This window comes from Salvelinus namaycush, chromosome 5 (genome assembly GCF_016432855.1).
Source record: "Salvelinus namaycush isolate Seneca chromosome 5, SaNama_1.0, whole genome shotgun sequence".
Classification (NCBI taxonomy): domain Eukaryota; kingdom Metazoa; phylum Chordata; class Actinopteri; order Salmoniformes; family Salmonidae; genus Salvelinus; species Salvelinus namaycush.
Window position 1 is genome coordinate 74,508,504 of NC_052311.1, and position 21,869 is coordinate 74,530,372.

The 21,869-nt window shown below is 41.2% G+C and overlaps 1 protein-coding gene across 1 annotated transcript; it reads left to right on the plus strand.

The window, feature by feature from the left end:
- Positions 1-459: 459 nt before the first annotated feature.
- On the plus strand, positions 460-21,713 carry LOC120047798 (F-actin-uncapping protein LRRC16A-like). The gene is made up of 8 exons (XM_038993348.1): positions 460-521; positions 1,308-1,501; positions 11,950-12,059; positions 12,441-12,906; positions 13,911-13,953; positions 14,530-14,772; positions 17,245-17,394; positions 21,197-21,713. Exons 1-8 carry the CDS (start codon positions 494-496, stop codon positions 21,373-21,375), a joined length of 1,413 nt encoding a protein of 470 aa, XP_038849276.1. The 5' UTR covers positions 460-493; the 3' UTR covers positions 21,376-21,713.
- The last annotated feature ends 156 nt before the right edge of the window (positions 21,714-21,869 follow it).

The following is a 21,869-nucleotide window of genomic DNA, read 5'->3' on the forward strand; positions in this document are numbered from 1 at the left end:
GTATTGATCCAACAGTACACATCTCCTGTTAGTTAGTATTCTGTCCTGTCAGTATTGATCCAGTAGTACACATCTCCTGTTAGTTAGTATTCTGTCCTGTCAGTATTGATCCAACATCTCCTGTTAGTTAGTATTCTGTCCTGTTAATATTGGAGGTTTGATGCAGCAGTACACAGTTCTGTCCTCATTTTTGTTTTTGTTTTGTTTTGGTAACGCAATAAAGCAAGAGAGAAAAAAACACAAACAAGATAAAGATCACTTCATCTTTTATGCAAACTAGTATTGAAATGATGTGTTGAATTCAAATGCAGCGTTGACACATTACACTCAGTGAAGTGTGTTTTGTGTCTGTGGATTGAACTTGACATCCCAGTCTACTGTGAGAGAGTATCAGAAGGTGTTGGTGATAGCAGTGATGGCGTCTCGTATGAGTAGATATCTGTGCTCTTTCCAGATGACTCCCAGGTCCAAGAGGAAAAGCATCCACAGCAGAATGCTCCGTCCAGTGTCTCGAGCCTTCGGTGAGTCTCCTCGACCAAGCAGAGCGTTAGTATCAGATCAACGTTGTGACGTGTGGACCGGGACAGATTGTTGTTGTGTTACTACTACCTGTACTAGAAGCTGATAAATAATGAACTAGATAATATACCTCTAGTTTTAGGTTCTGACAGAGAGCTGGTCTAGATAACATACCTCTAGTTTTAGGTTCTGACAGAGAGCTGGTTTAGATAACATACCTCTAGTTTTAGGTTCTGACAGAGAGCTGGTTTAGATAACATACCTCTAGTTTTAGGTTCTGACAGAGAGCTGGTTTAGATAACATACCTCTAGTTTTAGGTTCTGACAGAGAGCTGGTTTAGATAACATACCTCTAGTTTTAGGTTCTGACAGAGAGCTGGTCTAGATAACATCCCTCTAGTTTTAGGTTCTGACAGAGAGCTGGTCTAGATAACATACCTCTAGTTTTAGGTTCTGACAGAGAGCTGGTTTAGATAACATACCTCTAGTTTTAGGTTCTGACAGAGAGCTGGTTTAGATAACATACCTCTAGTTTTAGGTTCTGACAGAGAGCTGGCTTCTTTTTTTATATAACTATGTTTTAGATAGAAGAAGACATTTATAAATGCAGAAATGTGTTTTGTGAAGTGTGTTTCCTGACATAGTGTTACTAGTAAGATAATAAACGTATGAGTTAACTAAATATGATACATATGAACTGCAAAATGCTTACTTATTCATAATTGTCTCACCATGTACAGTATGTAATCCTCTGACCTGTCTATAACCTGTGACCTATGACCTTGTAGAGATGGAGTTTGACCTTGACAAGGCCCTGGAAGATGTTCCTATCCACACAGAGGACCCTCCTGCTCCTACCCTCTCTAGGTTAGAGAAGAGAGGGGCCATGGGAGAACTGCCCTCAGACGAGGCCAAGAAGCTGCAGCACTTCACCAAACTACGGCCTCGCAGGAACAAGAAGATGCAGTCCAGTAAGATACCGGTGAGTAGCACCACTGTGATTTACTGGTGGGGAAATGAGCAGGACAGCAACAGTCCGTAAGGTAGATGTCAATGATTTAGTTCTAACAAGAACCCCAGAGTAAGAACCTTTTGGAGTATTGTGTTTATTTTACAGCAAAGTTTTACTCTTGTTCTCAAACACACAACTAGTCCTCTCTTACTTTATGAAGTAGTTTATCTGGTATGGTGTTATAACAACCCTGTATTGGCATGGTGTTATAACAACCCTGTAGTGTCATGGTGTTGTAACAACCCTGTAGTGGTATGGTGTTATAACAACCCTGTAGTGGTATGGTGTTATAACAACCCTGTAGTGGTATGGTGTTATAACAACCCTGTAGTGGCATGGTGTTATAACAACCCTGTATTGTCATGGTGTTATAACAACCCTGTAGTGGTATGGTGTTATAACAACCCTGTATTGTCATGGTGTTATAACAACCCTGTATTGTCATGGTGTTATAACAACCCTGTATTGTCATGGTGTTATAACAACCCTGTAGTGGCATGGTGTTATAACAACCCTGTATTGTCATGGTGTTATAACAACCCTGTAGTGGTATGGTGTTATAACAACCCTGTAGTGGTATGGTGTTATAACAACCCTGTAGTGGTATGGTGTTATAACAACCCTGTATTGTCATGGTGTTATAACAACCCTGTAGTGGTATGGTGTTATAACAACCCTGTAGTGGTATGGTGTTATAACAACCCTGTAGTGGTATGGTGTTATAACAACCCTGTAGTGGTATGGTGTTATAACAACCCTGTAGTGGTATGGTGTTATAACAACCCTGTAGTGGTATGATGTTATAACAACCCTGTAGTGTCATGGTGTTATGACAACCCTGTATTGGTATGGTGTTATAACAACCCTGTATTGGTATGGTGTTATAACAACCCTGTATTGTCATGGTGTTATAACAACCCTGTAGTGGTATGGTGTTATAACAACCCTGTATTGGCATGGTGTTATAACAACCCTGTAGTGTCATGGTGTTATAACAACCCTGTATTGGTATGGTGTTATAACAACCCTGTAGTGGTATGGTGTTATAACAACCCTGTAGTGGTATGGTGTTATAACAACCCTGTATTGGTATGGTGTTATAACAACCCTGTATTGGTATGGTGTTATAACAACCCTGTATTGTCATGGTGTTATAACAACCCTGTAGTGGTATGGTGTTATAACAACCCTGTATTGGCATGGTGTTATAACAACCCTGTAGTGTCATGGTGTTATAACAACCCTGTATTGGTATGGTGTTATAACAACCCTGTAGTGGTATGGTGTTATAACAACCCTGTAGTGGTATGGTGTTATAACAACCCTGTATTGTCATGGTGTTATAACAACCCTGTAGTGGCATGGTGTTATAACAACCCTGTATTGTCATGGTGTTATAACAACCCTGTAATGGTATGGTGTTATAACAACCCTGTAGTGTCATGGTGTTATAACAACCCTGTAGTGGCATGGTGTTATAACAACCCTGTATTGTCATGGTGTTATAACAACCCTGTATTGTGATGGTGTTATAACAACCCTGTAGTGTCATGGTGTTATAACAACCCTGTAGTGTCATGGTGTTATAACAACCCTGTATTGTCATGGTGTTATAACAACCCTGTAGTGGTATGGTGTTATAACAACCCTGTAGTGTCATGGTGTTATAACAACCCTGTAGTGTCATGGTGTTATAACAACCCTGTAGTGGTATGGTGTTATAACAACCCTGTATTGTCATGGTGTTATAACAACCCTGTAGTGTCATGGTGTTATAACAACCCTGTAGTGGTATGGTGTTATAACAACCCTGTAGTGGTATGGTGTTATAACAACCCTGTAGTGGTATGGTGTTATAACAACCCTGTATTGTCATGGTGTTATAACAACCCTGTAGTGGTATGGTGTTATAACAACCCTGTAGTGGTATGGTGTTATAACAACCCTGTAGTGGTATGGTGTTATAACAACCCTGTAGTGGTATGGTGTTATAACAACCCTGTATTGGTATGGTGTTATAACAACCCTGTATTGGTATGGTGTTATAACAACCCTGTATTGTCATGGTGTTATAACAACCCTGTAGTGGTATGGTGTTATAACAACCCTGTATTGGCATGGTGTTATAACAACCCTGTAGTGTCATGGTGTTATAACAACCCTGTATTGGTATGGTGTTATAACAACCCTGTAGTGGTATGGTGTTATAACAACCCTGTAGTGGTATGGTGTTATAACAACCCTGTATTGTCATGGTGTTATAACAACCCTGTAGTGGCATGGTGTTATAACAACCCTGTATTGTCATGGTGTTATAACAACCCTGTAATGGTATGGTGTTATAACAACCCTGTAGTGTCATGGTGTTATAACAACCCTGTAGTGGCATGGTGTTATAACAACCCTGTATTGTCATGGTGTTATAACAACCCTGTATTGTGATGGTGTTATAACAACCCTGTAGTGTCATGGTGTTATAACAACCCTGTAGTGTCATGGTGTTATAACAACCCTGTATTGTCATGGTGTTATAACAACCCTGTAGTGGTATGGTGTTATAACAACCCTGTAGTGTCATGGTGTTATAACAACCCTGTAGTGTCATGGTGTTATAACAACCCTGTAGTGGTATGGTGTTATAACAACCCTGTATTGTCATGGTGTTATAACAACCCTGTAGTGTCATGGTGTTATAACAACCCTGTAGTGGTATGGTGTTATAACAACCCTGTAGTGGTATGGTGTTATAACAACCCTGTAGTGGTATGGTGTTATAACAACCCTGTATTGTCATGGTGTTATAACAACCCTGTAGTGTCATGGTGTTATAACAACCCTGTAGTGTCATGGTGTTATAACAACCCTGTATTGTCATGGTGTTATAACAACCCTGTAGTGTCATGGTGTTATAACAACCCTGTAGTGGTATGGTGTTATAACAACCCTGTATTGTGATGGTGTTATAACAACCCTGTAGTGGTATGGTGTTATAACAACCCTGTATTGTCATGGTGTTATAACAACCCTGTAGTGTCATGGTGTTATAACAACCCTGTAGTGGTATGGTGTTATAACAACCCTGTAGTGTCATGGTGTTATAACAACCCTGTATTGTCATGGTGTTATAACAACCCTGTATTGTCATGGTGTTATAACAACCCTGTATTGTGATGGTGTTATAACAACCCTGTAGTGGTATGGTGTTATAACAACCCTGTATTGTCATGGTGTTATAACAACCCTGTAGTGGTATGGTGTTATAACAACCCTGTAGTGGTATGGTGTTATAACAACCCTGTATTGTCATATGTGTTATAACAACCCTGTAGTGGTATGGTGTTATAACAACCCTGTAGTGGTATGGTGTTATAACAACCCTGTATTGTCATGGTGTTATAAAAACCCTGTATTGTCATGGTGTTATAACAACCCTGTAGTGGTATGGTGTTATAACAACCCTGTAGTGGCATGGTGTTATAACAACCCTGTAGTGGTATGGTGTTATAACAACCCTGTAGTGTCATGGTGTTATAACAACCCTGTATTGTCATGGTGTTATAACAACCCTGTAGTGGTATGGTGTTATAACAACCCTGTATTGTCATGGTGTTATAACAACCCTGTATTGTCATGGTGTTATAACAACCCTGTAGTGGTATGGTGTTATAACAACCCTGTAATGGTATGGTGTTATAACAACCCTGTATTGTCATGGTGTTATAACAACCCTGTAGTGTCATGGTGTTATAACAACCCTGTAGTGGTATGGTGTTATAACAACCCTGTAGTGGTATGGTGTTATAACAACCCTGTAGTGTCATGATGTTATAACAACCCTGTAGTGGCATGGTGTTATAACAACCCTGTAGTGGTATGGTGTTATAACAACCCTGTATTGTCATGGTGTTATAACAACCCTGTAGTGTCATGGTGTTATAACAACCCTGTAGTGGTATGGTGTTATAACAACCCTGTAGTGGTATGGTGTTATAACAACCCTGTAGTGTCATGGTGTTATAACAACCCTGTAATGGTATGGTGTTATAACAACCCTGTAGTGTCATGGTGTTATAACAACCCTGTAGTGGCATGGTGTTATAACAACCCTGTATTGTCATGGTGTTATAACAACCCTGTATTGTGATGGTGTTATAACAACCCTGTAGTGTCATGGTGTTATAACAACCCTGTAGTGTCATGGTGTTATAACAACCCTGTATTGTCATGGTGTTATAACAACCCTGTAGTGGTATGGTGTTATAACAACCCTGTAGTGTCATGGTGTTATAACAACCCTGTAGTGTCATGGTGTTATAACAACCCTGTAGTGGTATGGTGTTATAACAACCCTGTATTGTCATGGTGTTATAACAACCCTGTAGTGTCATGGTGTTATAACAACCCTGTAGTGGTATGGTGTTATAACAACCCTGTAGTGGTATGGTGTTATAACAACCCTGTAGTGGTATGGTGTTATAACAACCCTGTAGTGTCATGGTGTTATAACAACCCTGTAGTGGTATGGTGTTATAACAACCCTGTATTGGTATGGTGTTATAACAACCCTGTATTGGTATGGTGTTATAACAACCCTGTATTGTCATGGTGTTATAACAACCCTGTAGTGGTATGGTGTTATAACAACCCTGTATTGGCATGGTGTTATAACAACCCTGTAGTGTCATGGTGTTATAACAACCCTGTATTGGTATGGTGTTATAACAACCCTGTAGTGGTATGGTGTTATAACAACCCTGTAGTGGTATGGTGTTATAACAACCCTGTATTGTCATGGTGTTATAACAACCCTGTAGTGGCATGGTGTTATAACAACCCTGTATTGTCATGGTGTTATAACAACCCTGTAATGGTATGGTGTTATAACAACCCTGTAGTGTCATGGTGTTATAACAACCCTGTAGTGGCATGGTGTTATAACAACCCTGTATTGTCATGGTGTTATAACAACCCTGTATTGTGATGGTGTTATAACAACCCTGTAGTGTCATGGTGTTATAACAACCCTGTAGTGTCATGGTGTTATAACAACCCTGTATTGTCATGGTGTTATAACAACCCTGTAGTGGTATGGTGTTATAACAACCCTGTAGTGTCATGGTGTTATAACAACCCTGTAGTGTCATGGTGTTATAACAACCCTGTAGTGGTATGGTGTTATAACAACCCTGTATTGTCATGGTGTTATAACAACCCTGTAGTGTCATGGTGTTATAACAACCCTGTAGTGGTATGGTGTTATAACAACCCTGTAGTGGTATGGTGTTATAACAACCCTGTAGTGGTATGGTGTTATAACAACCCTGTATTGTCATGGTGTTATAACAACCCTGTAGTGGTATGGTGTTATAACAACCCTGTAGTGGTATGGTGTTATAACAACCCTGTAGTGGTATGGTGTTATAACAACCCTGTAGTGGTATGGTGTTATAACAACCCTGTATTGGTATGGTGTTATAACAACCCTGTATTGGTATGGTGTTATAACAACCCTGTATTGTCATGGTGTTATAACAACCCTGTAGTGGTATGGTGTTATAACAACCCTGTATTGGCATGGTGTTATAACAACCCTGTAGTGTCATGGTGTTATAACAACCCTGTATTGGTATGGTGTTATAACAACCCTGTAGTGGTATGGTGTTATAACAACCCTGTAGTGGTATGGTGTTATAACAACCCTGTATTGTCATGGTGTTATAACAACCCTGTAGTGGCATGGTGTTATAACAACCCTGTATTGTCATGGTGTTATAACAACCCTGTAATGGTATGGTGTTATAACAACCCTGTAGTGTCATGGTGTTATAACAACCCTGTAGTGGCATGGTGTTATAACAACCCTGTATTGTCATGGTGTTATAACAACCCTGTATTGTGATGGTGTTATAACAACCCTGTAGTGTCATGGTGTTATAACAACCCTGTAGTGTCATGGTGTTATAACAACCCTGTATTGTCATGGTGTTATAACAACCCTGTAGTGGTATGGTGTTATAACAACCCTGTAGTGTCATGGTGTTATAACAACCCTGTAGTGTCATGGTGTTATAACAACCCTGTAGTGGTATGGTGTTATAACAACCCTGTATTGTCATGGTGTTATAACAACCCTGTAGTGTCATGGTGTTATAACAACCCTGTAGTGGTATGGTGTTATAACAACCCTGTAGTGGTATGGTGTTATAACAACCCTGTAGTGGTATGGTGTTATAACAACCCTGTATTGTCATGGTGTTATAACAACCCTGTATTGTCATGGTGTTATAACAACCCTGTATTGTCATGGTGTTATAACAACCCTGTATTGTCATGGCGTTATAACAACCCTGTATTGGTATGGTGTTATAACAACCCTGTAGTTGTATAGTGTTATAACAACCCTGTATTGTGATGGTGTTATAACAACCCTGTAGTGTCATGGTGTTATAACAACCCTGTAGTGTCATGGTGTTATAACAACCCTGTATTGTCATGGTGTTATAACAACCCTGTAGTGTCATGGTGTTATAACAACCCTGTATTGTCATGGTGTTATAACAACCCTGTAGTGTCATGGTGTTATAACAACCCTGTAGTGGTATGGTGTTATAACAACCCTGTATTGTGATGGTGTTATAACAACCCTGTAGTGGTATGGTGTTATAACAACCCTGTATTGTCATGGTGTTATAACAACCCTGTAGTGTCATGGTGTTATAACAACCCTGTAGTGGTATGGTGTTATAACAACCCTGTAGTGTCATGGTGTTATAACAACCCTGTATTGTCATGGTGTTATAACAACCCTGTATTGTCATGGTGTTATAACAACCCTGTATTGTGATGGTGTTATAACAACCCTGTAGTGGTATGGTGTTATAACAACCCTGTATTGTCATGGTGTTATAACAACCCTGTAGTGGTATGGTGTTATAACAACCCTGTAGTGGTATGGTGTTATAACAACCCTGTATTGTCATATGTGTTATAACAACCCTGTAGTGGTATGGTGTTATAACAACCCTGTAGTGGTATGGTGTTATAACAACCCTGTATTGTCATGGTGTTATAAAAACCCTGTATTGTCATGGTGTTATAACAACCCTGTAGTGGTATGGTGTTATAACAACCCTGTAGTGGCATGGTGTTATAACAACCCTGTAGTGGTATGGTGTTATAACAACCCTGTAGTGTCATGGTGTTATAACAACCCTGTATTGTCATGGTGTTATAACAACCCTGTAGTGGTATGGTGTTATAACAACCCTGTATTGTCATGGTGTTATAACAACCCTGTATTGTCATGGTGTTATAACAACCCTGTAGTGGTATGGTGTTATAACAACCCTGTAATGGTATGGTGTTATAACAACCCTGTATTGTCATGGTGTTATAACAACCCTGTAGTGTCATGGTGTTATAACAACCCTGTAGTGGTATGGTGTTATAACAACCCTGTAGTGGTATGGTGTTATAACAACCCTGTAGTGTCATGATGTTATAACAACCCTGTAGTGGCATGGTGTTATAACAACCCTGTAGTGGTATGGTGTTATAACAACCCTGTATTGTCATGGTGTTATAACAACCCTGTAGTGTCATGGTGTTATAACAACCCTGTAGTGGTATGGTGTTATAACAACCCTGTAGTGGTATGGTGTTATAACAACCCTGTAGTGTCATGGTGTTATAACAACCCTGTAATGGTATGGTGTTATAACAACCCTGTAGTGTCATGGTGTTATAACAACCCTGTAGTGGCATGGTGTTATAACAACCCTGTATTGTCATGGTGTTATAACAACCCTGTATTGTGATGGTGTTATAACAACCCTGTAGTGTCATGGTGTTATAACAACCCTGTAGTGTCATGGTGTTATAACAACCCTGTATTGTCATGGTGTTATAACAACCCTGTAGTGGTATGGTGTTATAACAACCCTGTAGTGTCATGGTGTTATAACAACCCTGTAGTGTCATGGTGTTATAACAACCCTGTAGTGGTATGGTGTTATAACAACCCTGTATTGTCATGGTGTTATAACAACCCTGTAGTGTCATGGTGTTATAACAACCCTGTAGTGGTATGGTGTTATAACAACCCTGTAGTGGTATGGTGTTATAACAACCCTGTAGTGGTATGGTGTTATAACAACCCTGTATTGTCATGGTGTTATAACAACCCTGTAGTGGTATGGTGTTATAACAACCCTGTAGTGGTATGGTGTTATAACAACCCTGTAGTGGTATGGTGTTATAACAACCCTGTAGTGGTATGGTGTTATAACAACCCTGTATTGGTATGGTGTTATAACAACCCTGTATTGGTATGGTGTTATAACAACCCTGTATTGTCATGGTGTTATAACAACCCTGTAGTGGTATGGTGTTATAACAACCCTGTATTGGCATGGTGTTATAACAACCCTGTAGTGTCATGGTGTTATAACAACCCTTTATTGGTATGGTGTTATAACAACCCTGTAGTGGTATGGTGTTATAACAACCCTGTAGTGGTATGGTGTTATAACAACCCTGTATTGTCATGGTGTTATAACAACCCTGTAGTGGCATGGTGTTATAACAACCCTGTATTGTCATGGTGTTATAACAACCCTGTAATGGTATGGTGTTATAACAACCCTGTAGTGTCATGGTGTTATAACAACCCTGTAGTGGCATGGTGTTATAACAACCCTGTATTGTCATGGTGTTATAACAACCCTGTATTGTGATGGTGTTATAACAACCCTGTAGTGTCATGGTGTTATAACAACCCTGTAGTGTCATGGTGTTATAACAACCCTGTATTGTCATGGTGTTATAACAACCCTGTAGTGGTATGGTGTTATAACAACCCTGTAGTGTCATGGTGTTATAACAACCCTGTAGTGTCATGGTGTTATAACAACCCTGTAGTGGTATGGTGTTATAACAACCCTGTATTGTCATGGTGTTATAACAACCCTGTAGTGTCATGGTGTTATAACAACCCTGTAGTGGTATGGTGTTATAACAACCCTGTAGTGGTATGGTGTTATAACAACCCTGTAGTGGTATGGTGTTATAACAACCCTGTATTGTCATGGTGTTATAACAACCCTGTATTGTCATGGTGTTATAACAACCCTGTATTGTCATGGTGTTATAACAACCCTGTATTGTCATGGCGTTATAACAACCCTGTATTGGTATGGTGTTATAACAACCCTGTAGTTGTATAGTGTTATAACAACCCTGTATTGTGATGGTGTTATAACAACCCTGTATTGTAATGGTGTTATAACAACCCTGTAGTGTCATGGTGTTATAACAACCCTGTAGTGTCATGGTGTTATAACAACCCTGTATTGTCATGGTGTTATAACAACCCTGTAGTGTCATGGTGTTATAACAACCCTGTATTGTCATGGTGTTATAACAACCCTGTAGTGTCATGGTGTTATAACAACCCTGTAGTGGTATGGTGTTATAACAACCCTGTATTGTGATGGTGTTATAACAACCCTGTAGTGGTATGGTGTTATAACAACCCTGTATTGTCATGGTGTTATAACAACCCTGTAGTGTCATGGTGTTATAACAACCCTGTAGTGGTATGGTGTTATAACAACCCTGTAGTGTCATGGTGTTATAACAACCCTGTATTGTCATGGTGTTATAACAACCCTGTATTGTCATGGTGTTATAACAACCCTGTATTGTGATGGTGTTATAACAACCCTGTAGTGGTATGGTGTTATAACAACCCTGTATTGTCATGGTGTTATAACAACCCTGTAGTGGTATGGTGTTATAACAACCCTGTAGTGGTATGGTGTTATAACAACCCTGTATTGTCATATGTGTTATAACAACCCTGTAGTGGTATGGTGTTATAACAACCCTGTAGTGGTATGGTGTTATAACAACCCTGTATTGTCATGGTGTTATAACAACCCTGTATTGTCATGGTGTTATAACAACCCTGTAGTGGTATGGTGTTATAACAACCCTGTAGTGGCATGGTGTTATAACAACCCTGTAGTGGTATGGTGTTATAACAACCCTGTAGTGTCATGGTGTTATAACAACCCTGTATTGTCATGGTGTTATAACAACCCTGTAGTGGTATGGTGTTATAACAACCCTGTATTGTCATGGTGTTATAACAACCCTGTATTGTCATGGTGTTATAACAACCCTGTAGTGGTATGGTGTTATAACAACCCTGTAGTGGTATGGTGTTATAACAACCCTGTATTGTCATGGTGTTATAACAACCCTGTAGTGTCATGGTGTTATAACAACCCTGTAGTGGTATGGTGTTATAACAACCCTGTAGTGGTATGGTGTTATAACAACCCTGTAGTGTCATGATGTTATAACAACCCTGTAGTGGCATGGTGTTATAACAACCCTGTATTCTTACTTCACAGCAGATCAGCAGCACCACGTCTCAGGACGGAGAGCAGAACGGCCTGCATGGAAGGGTTGATGAGGGGGTGGACGAGTTCTTCTCCAAGAAAGTCACCAAGATGTACTCCAGGTAAACCTTACGACTCATCACTATGAACAGTTACTTGTCCTCTTGCTCTTTCATCCATGTTTATATTGAAAAGGTTAACTTTCTCTGTCTCCCTCTCTCTCTCACTCCACCCTCTCTCCGTCTCTCACTCCTCTCTTTCGCTCTCCCTCTCTCTCTCACTCCCCCCTCTCTCCGTCTCTCACTCCTCTCTTTCGCTCTCCCTCTCTCTCTCACTCCACCCTCTCTCCGTCTCTCACTCCTCTCTTTCGCTCTCCCTCTCTCTCTCACTCCCCCCTCTCTCCATATCTCACTCCCCCCTCTCTCCGTCTCTCACTCCTCTCTTTCGCTCTCCCTCTCTCTCTCACTCCCCCCTCTCTCCTTCCCCCTCCTTCCCCCTCTCAGACGTTCCCTAAAGACTTCAGACTCCCAGGATGGGGAGAAGAAGAAGAGTAAAGGAGGTTTCCTCAACCTCATCAAGTCTCGCACCTCCAAGTCTTCAGACAAAGACAAGTCAGAGAAGTCTACTCCAGCTCCAGCCCTAACCCCAGCTCCAGTAACCACCGTCCCCGAGGGGCCTTCCTCCCCTAAGACCTCCCTGAAGAGCCAAGCTCCAGAACCACCAACCAAGGTCAAGGAGGCCAAGACCCAGCCCACTCATCCCAGCCAGATCACCCAACCTTTGGACTGCAGCAGCAGCTCAGAGCGGTCTGAGGAGCTACGGACCCCAGACTCCATGGATGAGGTGTCAGAGGGGGACAGTAAGGGTAGTCCCCAGGGAGGGAGGCGCTACGGGGTGCAGGTGATGGGGACTGGACTCCTGGCGGAGATGAAGGCCAAGCAGGAGAGACGGACCTTCGGATCACATAAGGTCAGTCTGGTGAATCAAAAGTAATATATTACTGTAACTACATATGTCTACTGGGGAATCAAAAGTAATATATTACTGTAACTACATATGTCTGTACTGGTGAATCAAAAATAATATATTACTGTAACTTCATCTGTCTGTACTGGTGAAGCAAAAGTAATATATTACTGTAACTACATCAGTCAGTACTGGTGAATCAAAAGTAATATATTACTGTAACTACATCCGTCAGTGCTGGAGAATCAAAAATAATATATTACTGTAACTGTCTGAACTGGTTTATATATTGAACAAAAATATAAACACAGTTTAAACTATTTTACTGAGTTACAATTTATAACAGGAAATCATTCCATTGAAATTAAATGAATTAGGCCCTACTGTTGAAGCACCTTTGGCAACGATTACAGCCTCGAGTCGTCTTGGGTATGACGCTACAAGCTTGGCACACCTGTATTTGGGGAGTTTCTCCCATTTTTCTCTGCAGATCCTCTCAAGCTCTGTCAGGTTGGATGGGGAGTGTCGCTGCCCAGCTATTTACAGCAGGTTTTCATCAAGGATCTCTCTGTACTTTGCTCTGTTCATCTTTCCCTCGATTCTGAAAAACATCCCCACAGCATGATGCTGCCACCACCATGGTTCACGGTAGGGATGGTGCCAGGTTTCCTCCAGACGTGACGCTTGGCTTCAACAAACCAGAGAATCTTGTTTCTCATGGTCTGAGAATCCTTTAGGTGGCTTTTGGCAAACTCCAAGCGGCCTGTCATGTGCCATCTGTTGGCGGGGTCATGGTGCTGGGCTGTATGGTTGGACCTCAGCCCAGTCACTCTGTTACACTACAGCGCCACCTGCTGCAGGAAATAAATACAGCACAACACTTATTGTATTCTAAGAGCTAGCCGGGACGCTAAGTAGCTAGGAGACAGTAACGTCCACAGTATTAGTAGGTTGATCTATAGTAGATGCTGTGACTGAACCCAGGGTTGTCTGTCTGTCTTCCCCAGGACCAGTACGACCAGTCGTCCAGTCCGGACAGCAGTGGCAGCGGTGAGTTCATCTCTACTGGTTTGTTTATGTTTACAGAGTGGGAATCACATGACGTGGGAGACTGTATTTCCTGAACCACAGATGTGTAGTGATTCACCTTGACTGCCTTTGATTTAGACTGTCACATTGAAGCTTATCTTGGACATGAACTCATGCATGTGTGTTTGCATGTGACCGTGACTGAAGGTAATGAAGTTAGCACAGTTAGTGACTGAAGGAGAAGACTCGTTTTGTGAATCATTTGTGTATCATTTGTGTGACTTGTTGCCTTCTGTGTGTCCCGTGAATGGCCATGTGTGCCCGACTATATAGCCTCAATACTGTTATTTTATTGTTGCTGCTTAATTATTTGTTATTTATCTATTTTTCTTATTTTTTAATTTAATTTATTATTTTTTTACCTCAGTTTATTTTAGTAAATACTTTCTTAACACTTATTTTTCTTAAATCTGCGTTGTTGGTTAAGGGCTTGTTAGTAAACATTTCACTGTATGGTCTACCTATACCTGTTGTATTCAGCACATGTGACAAATAACATTTTGATTTGATTATGTGTGTGTGTGTGTGTGTGAGCAGTGAAGGGCCAGCCTATCCCAACAGAGAGCAGGTCTCCGGGTGTCTCCAAGGCAGAGGGGGTGGTGGTCGTCGGCTCCCCAGAGAAGAGCCCTCGTGGTGGGGAGGCCAAACCAGAGACGGTCCCTAGGAACCGCATTACCTCCAGTTCCAGTCCTAAGCCCCCTCTTCAGGGCACCAAGCCAGCCCTCGCTGCCCGACCCTCCATCCTTCAGAAGCCGCGCACCAGCAGTAGCAGGAGCATAGGTAGGCCTGTAATATGGAGCATTGAGATGTACACATATACTGGATATTCTTATATCCTTCCATTAGTGTGGATAACAGCCAGGAGAATTGGTAGACAGAGCATAACATTTGGTCCACCAGCCACTGTGGCAGGTAGATTAAAAAAATCTACCAGCCAAAATGTTTTTATTTCATTTAAAATTACACTAACAAAACACACACAAAAAAACAGATGAGCCTTTGTTGTAATGCTTCTTAAACAGCACATGTATTACTAGTAAGAAGTAACTAATGTGGTTTATTGAATAATAATTTCCCCCCCCCCCTTAAGGGCGGGAGGTTACCGTGGTAGCGTGATGTCAGTCGTGTTAGTGCCGGTGAGAGTCTGACTAGTAGCAGCGTCTCTTCTCTAGCTGTTGAAACTCAAACAGAGAAAAACAACATGGCTTGTGAACAAAACTATGTACATAGTCAAGAAACACAAGGATAAAGTCTGTCTTCAGTAGACTTTAGTTTCACGTAAATTAGACCAACTTGTATGCCTTGTCCGCAGCGTTTCTAAAAATGAATATTTCCCTCAGCTCTTCACCCCAGCCAGGAAGTGTTGCAGCGCGAGGTGGAATAGACTATATAGGATTTGTAGTTCTTTGACTTTGTGCAATTAATTTACCAGCTATGAAACAAAATGGCCGTAAAATACTTTGAAAACAGCCACTGCAGCATTTAGTTGACTATAAATGTGATCATACTTGACTATTTTTATTCCCAAATGCACTGTGGAGCCAAACACCCGCCACAGTGGCCGGTGAGATAGACTCACATTTGGCAGGTGGTGTGTGTTAATTCTAGGCCCTGTTGGTAGAGTATGGAGCATTTACATAACACAGATTGATACTGTATTTGTGTTTTATTCCTGTGGTATAGTGAACAGCCAGGAGCATAGATACAGTATGGATCAGATTAACACAATATATATATGTTTTATTCCTGTGGAATGGAGGACAGGAGCATAGATACAGTATAACGTGGCTGGAGACAACAACGCTGAATAAATGAGGCCATGTCTGATCACTAGGAGCAGCAAGCAGTGGCCTTATCACTGTAGAGTATGGAGAATCACCACCTGCCAGGACCATAGACTGGGTTCATTGGGTGTGGACTTACGCCCCGAGGGTGGATACTGGGACACTATCTAGTCCCTGGATGTTAAAGATCTAGAACTATCTAGCCCCTGGATGTTAAAGATCTAGAACTATCTAGCCCCTGGATGTTAAAGATCTAAAACTATCTAGCCCCTGGATGTTAAAGATCTAGAACTATCTAGCCCCTGGATGTTAAAGATCTAGAACTATCTAGCCCCTGGATGTTAAAGATCTAGAACTATCTAGCCCCTGGATGTTAAAGATCTAGAACTATCTAGTCCCTGGATGTTAAAGATCTAGAACTATCTAGCCCCTGGATGTTAAAGATCTAGAACTATCTAGCCCCTGGATGTTAAACATGTATAACTATCTAGCCCCTGGATGTTAAAGCTGTTAAAGATCTAGAACTATCTAGCCCCTGGATGTTAAAGATCTAGAACTATCTAGCCCCTGGATGTTAAACATGTAGAACTATCTAGCCCCTGGATGTTAAAGCTGTTAAACATGTAGAACTATCTAGCCCCTGGATGTGAAATCTGTTAAAGATCTAGAACTATCTAGCCCCTGGATGTTAAAGATCTAGAACTATCTAGCCCCTGGATGTGAAATCTGTTAAAGATCTAGAACTATCTAGCCCCTGGATGTTAAAGCTGTTAAACATGTAGAACTATCTAGCCCCTGGATGTTAAACATGTAGAACTATCTAGCCCCTGGATGTTAAACATGTAGAACTATCTAGCCCCTGGATGTTAAACATGTAGAACTATCTAGCCCCTGGATGTTAAACATGTAGAACTATCTAGCCCCTGGATGTTAAAGATCTAGAACTATCTAGCCCCTGGATGTTAAAGATCTAGAACTATCTAGCCCCTGGATGTTAAAGATCTAGAACTATCTAGCCCCTGGATGTTAAACATGTAGAACTATCTAGCCCCTGGATGTTAAACATGTAGAACTATCTAGCCCCTGGATGTTAAACATGTAGAACTATCTAGCCCCTGGATGTTAAAGCTCTAGAACTATCTAGCCCCTGGATGTTAAACATGTAGAACTATCTAGCCCCTGGATGTTAAAGATCTAGAACTATCTAGCCCCTGGATGTTAAAGCTGATCTAGTGATAGTGTAATAGTCATATTCTGGGGCCTGAGGCTGGACACCTTCTGCCTTTCAATAGACCACAGATCTTCACCTGGGATGCCAACTAATCTGGCTTCCTGTCGCAGTCATCAATGACATAAACAACAATAAATGATATATCTTAACCTGGAAATTTGACACACACCTGTCCTGGTTTTGGGCCAATAGAAACCTTGATGTAGTTCTGATAGTGTTTCTCTTTCTGTCTGCCAGATGAGGTCTGTGACTCCCCTGGAGGGAACGTGTCTCCCAAGGGGGCAATGCTGCCTTACAGCCTGAAGAGGGTCCCCTTGGACAAGGACAGGGAGGGACAGGGCAGTCCTCTACTGGGGGGCACGGGGAGCAACCCCTCTGCTCAGGCAGGTAGGTTACCTTTACCCATCCAGGTAGGAACAGACCTAGTCTCGCACTATCATACACATCAGGTGTTGTTCATCACTTTGCAGTTGAGGAAGCCTTGGAGGGAAAGGCTATTTAGCCCTAAAGCGGAAGGCCTCAGTTTCCCTCAAACTGTATCTGTTCTCAGTAGAGAGAGAGATGTGTCTGACAGCAGAATAGATTATCCTTACTGCATTGAAAAAAATGCACCATCACAGTTACAGCTAAATCTTACCTCTTTTCTCTGCTAAGTTTGCCATTCCATCTTATTCCAAGTGAATAGTCTCATAAACTGTCCTTTTGGAAGTAGCCTTTATCTTGTAGATAGATATCATTAATCCTTCATAGATGACTGTTTTCCTCATAGATAGATAGGCTAGGATTTATCTGTGGTTTTCCTCATAGATAGATAGGCTAGGATTTATCTGTGGTTTTCCTCATAGATAGATAGGCTAGGATTTATCTGTGGTTTTCCTCATAGATAGATAGGCTAGGATTTATCTGTGGTTTTCCTCATAGATAGATAGGCTAGGATTTATCTGTGGTTTTCCTCATAGATAGATAGGCTAGGATTTATCTGGGGTTTTCCTCATAGATAGATAGGCTAGGATTTATCTGTGGTTTTCCTCATAGATAGATAGGCTAGGATTTATCTGGGGTTTTCCTCATAGATAGATAGGCTAGGATTTATCTGGGGTTTTCCTCATAGATAGATAGGCTAGGATTTATCTGGGGTTTTCCTCATAGATAGATAGGCTAGGATGTATCTGGGGTTTTCCTCACTAGCACTGGCCAACATTATTATCCAATCTACTACACCAGCTGTAATTAAGCTCCTGTATCTCATTTAGTATTATCTTCCTGTATTAGTGTTGTCTCTCTAGAACAGTGGTTCCCAAACCTTTTATAGTCCCGTACCCCTTCAAACATTCAACCTCCAGCTACGTACCCCTTCAAACATTCAACTTCCAGCTACGTACCCCTTCAAACGTTCAACCTCCAGCTACGTACCCCTTCAAACATTCAACCTCCAGCTACGTACCCCTTCAAACGTTCAACCTCCAGCTACGTACCCCTTCAAACGTTCAACCTCCAGCTACGTACCCCTTCAAACGTTCAACCTCCAGCTACGTACCCCTTCAAACGTTCAACCTCCAGCTACGTACCCCTTCAAACGTTCAACCTCCAGCTACGTACCCCTTCAAACGTTCAACCTCCAGCTACGTACCCCTTCAAACATTCAACCTCCAGCTGCGTACCCCTTCAAACGTTCAACCTCCAGCTACGTACCCCTTCAAACATTCAACCTCCAGCTGCGTACCCCTTCAAACATTCAACCTCCAGCTGTACCCCCTCTAAGCACCAGGGTCAGCGTACCCCTTCAAACATTCAACCTCCAGCTGTACCCCCTCTAAGCACCAGGGTCAGCGTACCCCTTCAAACATTCAACCTCTAGCTGCGTACCCCTTCTAGCACCAGGGTCAGCGCACTCTCAAATGTTGTTTTTTGCCACCATTGTAAGCCTGCCACACACACACACTATACAATCCATTTATTAAATATAAGCTCGTGGGAAGTGACAAAAAGCTTTTATAGGACCAGGGCACAAAAAATGTATATAATAATAATCAATTATTTTGTGTTGTTATTTCGCTGAATACTAGATGGTTTCAGTTTATTTTTGGCAGTGAAACGAGGATACTCAGGCGAGAAAAAAACCTCACCCAAGTGTATAGCCCCGTTGGAAAAAATAAATGGACTGTTTGAAAATGTCAAGAATATATATATATATTTTTAATTTTTTTAAAATGTATATATATTTTCTTTTTTAAAATGTGAATCACATTTTTATTTGGCGTACCCCCGATGACATTGCGCGTACTCCAGTTTGGGAATACCTGCTGTAGATGATATGGCTATAACACACTCTATAGCACACTCTATAACACACTCTATAACACACTCTATAACACACTATAACACACTCTATAACACACTATATAACACCCTCTATAACACACTCTACTACACACTCTATAACACACTCTATAACACACTCTATAACACACTCTACTATGCACTCTATAACACACTCTATAACACACTCTATAACACTCTATAACACTCTATAACACACTCTATAACACTCTATAACACACTCTATAACACTCTATAACACTCTATAACACTCTATAACACACTCTATAACACTCTATAACACTCTATAACACACTCTATAACACTCTATAACACTCTATAACACACTCTATAACACTCTATAACACTCTATAACACACTCTACTACACACTATAACACACTCTATAACACACTCTATAACACTCTATAACACACTCTATAACACACTCTATAACACTCTATAACACTCTATAACACTCTATAACACTCTATAACACACTCTATAACACACTCTATAACACTCTATAACACTCTATAACACTCTATAACACACTCTATAACACACTCTACTACACACTCTATAACACACTCTATAACACACTCTATAACACACTCTACTACACACTCTATAACACACTCTATAGCACACTCTATAACACTCTATAACACACTCTATAACACTCTATAACACACTCTATAACACACTATAACACACTCTATAACACACTCTATAACACACTCTATAACACACTCTATAACACTCTATAACACACTCTATAACACTCTATAACACTCTATAACACACTCTATAACACACTCTACTACACACTCTATAACACACTCTATAACACACTCTATAACACACTCTATAACACACTCTACTACACACTCTATAACACACTCTATTGCACAGCAACATTGCTCCTATGAACAGTCACTGAGGGCACCACAGACCACACTTCACCCCCAGTGCTAGTGAGGAGATTTAAATCATGTTCTATGGATCAAGATTGAATCTATCGATATGTTATTGATATGTTATTGATAGGCTACTCATTCTTTACAAACTCCATCAAAAAAGAACCACACATTGCCTACTTGTATTCTATTTTTAGCAGCCCAGATGTGCTGAAAGACAAATTAGAATGAATTACTATGCCCCAATCAGATTGGCCCTGTGGCTAATTGAATGGCTAATTGATCAACGAGCACTAAAGACCAGCCTCCCTCCCTCCACCCTCTCCCTAGTGAATGTTCCAACAGAAGAGGGTAGTGTGTTTGATTCTGATCAGGAAGCTGACAGGCCAATCGCAGAGCCCGACACGCCTGCCAATCACCTACCAGCACCGAACAGGAAGTGGGCGAGCACAAGAGCGGGAAGTCCCTCCCCTGTACTGGTTAGAAGAAGTTCTCCCTTTCCCTCCTCTTCTCTCACTTGTACCTTTTCATGATCTCTCATCTTGTCCCGTAGTTCAGGTCAGACTGCAGTGAGATTCATTATTGGAGCTTCTGGATGTGATTTGATTGATAGTGATGGCTTATAATTGAAGGAAGCTTTTACCAAAATGAATCTACCATATCGCCTAGTGATCTTTCTCCAACTGGCACCTGAGGCAGAAAGTTATCTGGGCTTCTCTTGGCTTCACATACGTTCATATTTTTAGAACATGTCTTGATGCCAGTTGGAAAATGTGCTTGGATTGATTCATCTTTCACAAGTTACTGTCTAGAAGTGTTATTTTGACTCATTTTTAGCACTGATGAGATGGAGATTAAAACAGAAATAAAACAGTTTGTTATCAGATAAGATTGTTTTTGGCACCCTCTGCTGTTCATTCTCATAACCAGCTCCTGTCCTCTTCTCCTCAGCAGTGAAACCAGGCTCAGTGTCAGACCCTGCCAAACGCCAGAGTCCCCACCGCCACAACTCTGAGGACAACGGCTCCAAACCCAAGGACCAATCCCCCAACCCTGACAGAGACAAGGGACCGGGGAGAAAGTCTTCCCAATCTGGAGAAGAGGCTGACAAAGACTTTATTTTTATATGAGAAACTAAACCCTCAATGAATGACAGGTGCATGGTACCTGCCTGTCATCTCAATATATCTGTTATCAGGAATCAGAAAGCAAAGACCCCATGTCTCAAGAAGACTGTCGGGCAGAGTAACCCATGTGAAGTGTTTCCCTTTGATAGTACACGTTCACTAATCTCAGTAATACCAAGATAAATACGGCTAAAGCACTGTTATGATGATGATGCACTGTTGTGTGTTAAGTCACTGTGGAAAATAAACAACACCTTTTCTGAAGGGGGAAGGAGAGGGACATCCCTTTACATGACTCAGATATCTCATGGCTTGGCCATGTGTGTTCTATGTCATCATGGTTTGGCCATGTGTGTACTATGTCATCGTGGTTTGGCCATGTGTGTACTATGTCATCGTGGTTTGGCCATGTGTGTACTATGTCATCATGGTTTGGCCATGTGTGTACTATGTCATCGTGGTTTGGCCATGTGTGTACTATGTCATCGTGGTTTGGC